Source organism: Sminthopsis crassicaudata, chromosome 2 (assembly GCF_048593235.1).
Source record: "Sminthopsis crassicaudata isolate SCR6 chromosome 2, ASM4859323v1, whole genome shotgun sequence".
NCBI lineage: Eukaryota > Metazoa > Chordata > Mammalia > Dasyuromorphia > Dasyuridae > Sminthopsis > Sminthopsis crassicaudata.
Window position 1 is genome coordinate 260,736,704 of NC_133618.1, and position 2,785 is coordinate 260,739,488.

Genomic DNA, 2,785 nt, shown 5'->3' on the forward strand with positions numbered 1-2,785 from the left:
ATGAGATGGTATTTATTTCGATTAGTCTAGCTACACACTAAAGCACAGATTGTTGTTATTTTAGGAAATATTTATCAGTGTGAAAATATGAAATAGAATCTCACTTCACCTTAATACTTGAAAAAAAAAACCTATATTCACAATTTAGGTTTGGTTCCTATGGTAAATAGATCTTTAAATTTGTATTGTTTAATAATGATGTTCATAGATGCAAATTTCCACTATATCCCTTTTCATTGTATTTTATGTATTTAATGAATGTGTTTCACAATGACTTTTTATATCTTGGGAAAAGTCATTTTAGTCAACAGAAGTTTCCTCAGAGCAGCCTTCATATCCTTGTTTCGAAGGCTGTAGATCAAGGGATTGATGAGTGGAGTGATAATTGAATAAAACAGTGTCACAACTTTCTGGAATCCTACTGGTTGCTCTGCTCCTGGCCGCACATACATCATCATAACAGAACCAAAGAATAAGATGACTACAGCTAGATGTGAAGCACATGTAGAGAAAGCCTTATGTTTGCCAGCTGTAGAGGGGATTCGCAGCACAGAATTAATGACCAAGGCATAGGACATGAGGATGAAGATAAAAGTACCAACCATAAAGATTGTATTGAAAGTAGAATAAATAAACTTTGTGGTATGGGTTTTGGAACATGAAAGAAATATCAATGGGACAGGATCACATATGAAATGATCAATAATGTTTGGGCCACAATAGGACAACTGTGAGATGAGAACAACTGGTATTAGAAAGAGGACGAAGCCACATGACCAGCCAAAAATCACCAAGCCAATGCAGAAATGGGCAGGCATGATAGTTGGGTAATGCAGTGGACGACAGATAGCAAGGTACCTATCAAATGCCATGATGCAAAGATAGAAACCTTCATCACAGCCAAAGGAGAAGAAGAAATAAAATTGGACAAAACAACCAACAAAGGTGATGGTCTTGGTCTCAGAAAGGAAATTGGCCAACATGTTGGGCACAGTTGTGGTGACATAGCAGATTTCCAGAAAGGAGAAATTCCCCAAGAGTATGTACATAGGTATATGAAGGTGCCGATCCCAGAACACAGCACACACAATAAATGCATTTCCCATTAAGATTAGCATATAAATCACTGAGAATATCACAAAGTAGACCATCTGTATCTCCCGGCTGGAGGAGAAGCTCAAGAGGATGAAGTGACTAACAGAATTGACCGTGCTTTCTATGTCAGAAATATTTCTTTTTTCAGAAGCCATGAAGATGGTGCTAGGTATAAAAATACAAATTAAATAGAGATTGTTGCTTTCCCCTGAGAAATGTGAATTGCCATTTCATTTATTTCAATCAAATGGTAAGCATCATGATTTTTGCTGGAATTTAAATTATAATGTCCCGTATCTATTATTAGAATATACAAATTAACTTCTTTACTTAGTAAAGTAACACAGTACTACAGAGCAAAACAGGAGTGATTTAGGTTAGATTTTAGTTAACAAAGATCAAGAACCTAGAATTCAAAAATCCTCATTTCTTGTACTCTGCCACTACACTTCTATTTGACTCTGTCTGTTGCCTTACCTATTTCTATTTCCTTATCTGTAATATGGGTATTAGAGAAAGTTTATAGTAGATAAGGAGATAAGCTTAGAATCAAGAAGATTTGAATTTGAGTATCTAAATTAATTGTGTCTCTGACACATATTTTCTGTGTAATCATAGACAGGTTTTAGTATATCAATATCCCAAGTAATTCTTTAGTCTGTAAGTTGTAAAGCAGTTGCTGCATTGGTGGAAGTAGTGTCCTTGCCAACTTCCTGGCTACTTTTTCTAGCAATGATTGCATATTCTTTCATATCCCATGGCTCATTGGTGATGGTGGGGGAGTTAAAATACTACATTACACTTCTAGGCTCTCCCTTTACCATTATTACTCAATAACTACTTTGAGTTTGATTGAATCCATATTTATTACTCAATCACTGTCTACCAATCTCAAGAATATTCCTTCCTTTCCCAGTGCTTCAGTGCCTGATTCATAGTCTTTCCTCATCAATTCCTTCAATGTACATATTGATACTTCCTCAAAAACTCTAACTTCTTTCTTCCTCAACTTATTATTTTCTATGAAAGATTTCTTCACCCCATATCAGTTACAAAAATACCCTTGATCTTGCTATCAGCTAAAACCAGTCCTCTTCAGTGTCTATAGATTCTGAAATTCCTTTATCTAATTGTTATTTGTTGTCAATCTATTTCATCCTCTGCCATGCAACTCCAAATGATGCTCTTCATCCTTACTGTGAGTTTCAGTCCCCCACCCATCATTTTTCCCCCAAGCCAACACACTTGCACTGGCTTATTCTCTTCCCTTTAACTCTATAGGGAGCTCTTCTACTAAGGCTTTTGAGCTCCTTAGCCCATCCAAAATATTTCCAAAATTCAGCCTTAGATTACTTCTACCATCTGCTGCCTTCAATCCTACTTATATGATATTGAAACTAACTAGAGAATATCACAAGTAGTTCCTCCTAAATTGATTTACTATCCCAAAGGTCTTTTAAAACCTTTTCTCTTCTAATCCAATTCCAATTGATTAATGATGGACAGAACCAGCTACATCCAGAAAAGGAACACTGGGAAATGAGTGCAAACTGTTATTTTTACCTTCTGAATCCAATTCTTCCTGTGCAACAAAAAATTCAGTTCTACACACATATATTGTATCTAGAATATACTGTAATATATTTAACATATATAAGACTGCTTGCCATCTGGGGGAGGGGGTTGGGGG

General features: G+C 35.8%; 1 protein-coding gene across 1 annotated transcript; it reads right to left on the minus strand.

Moving 5' to 3' along the window:
- Nucleotides 1-278: 278 nt before the first annotated feature.
- Nucleotides 279-1,250, minus strand: LOC141552776 (olfactory receptor 11G2-like). The gene has a single exon (XM_074284773.1). The coding sequence runs from the start codon at nt 1,248-1,250 to the stop codon at nt 279-281; it is 972 nt and encodes a 323-aa protein (XP_074140874.1).
- Between the last annotated feature and the right edge of the window lie 1,535 nt (nt 1,251-2,785).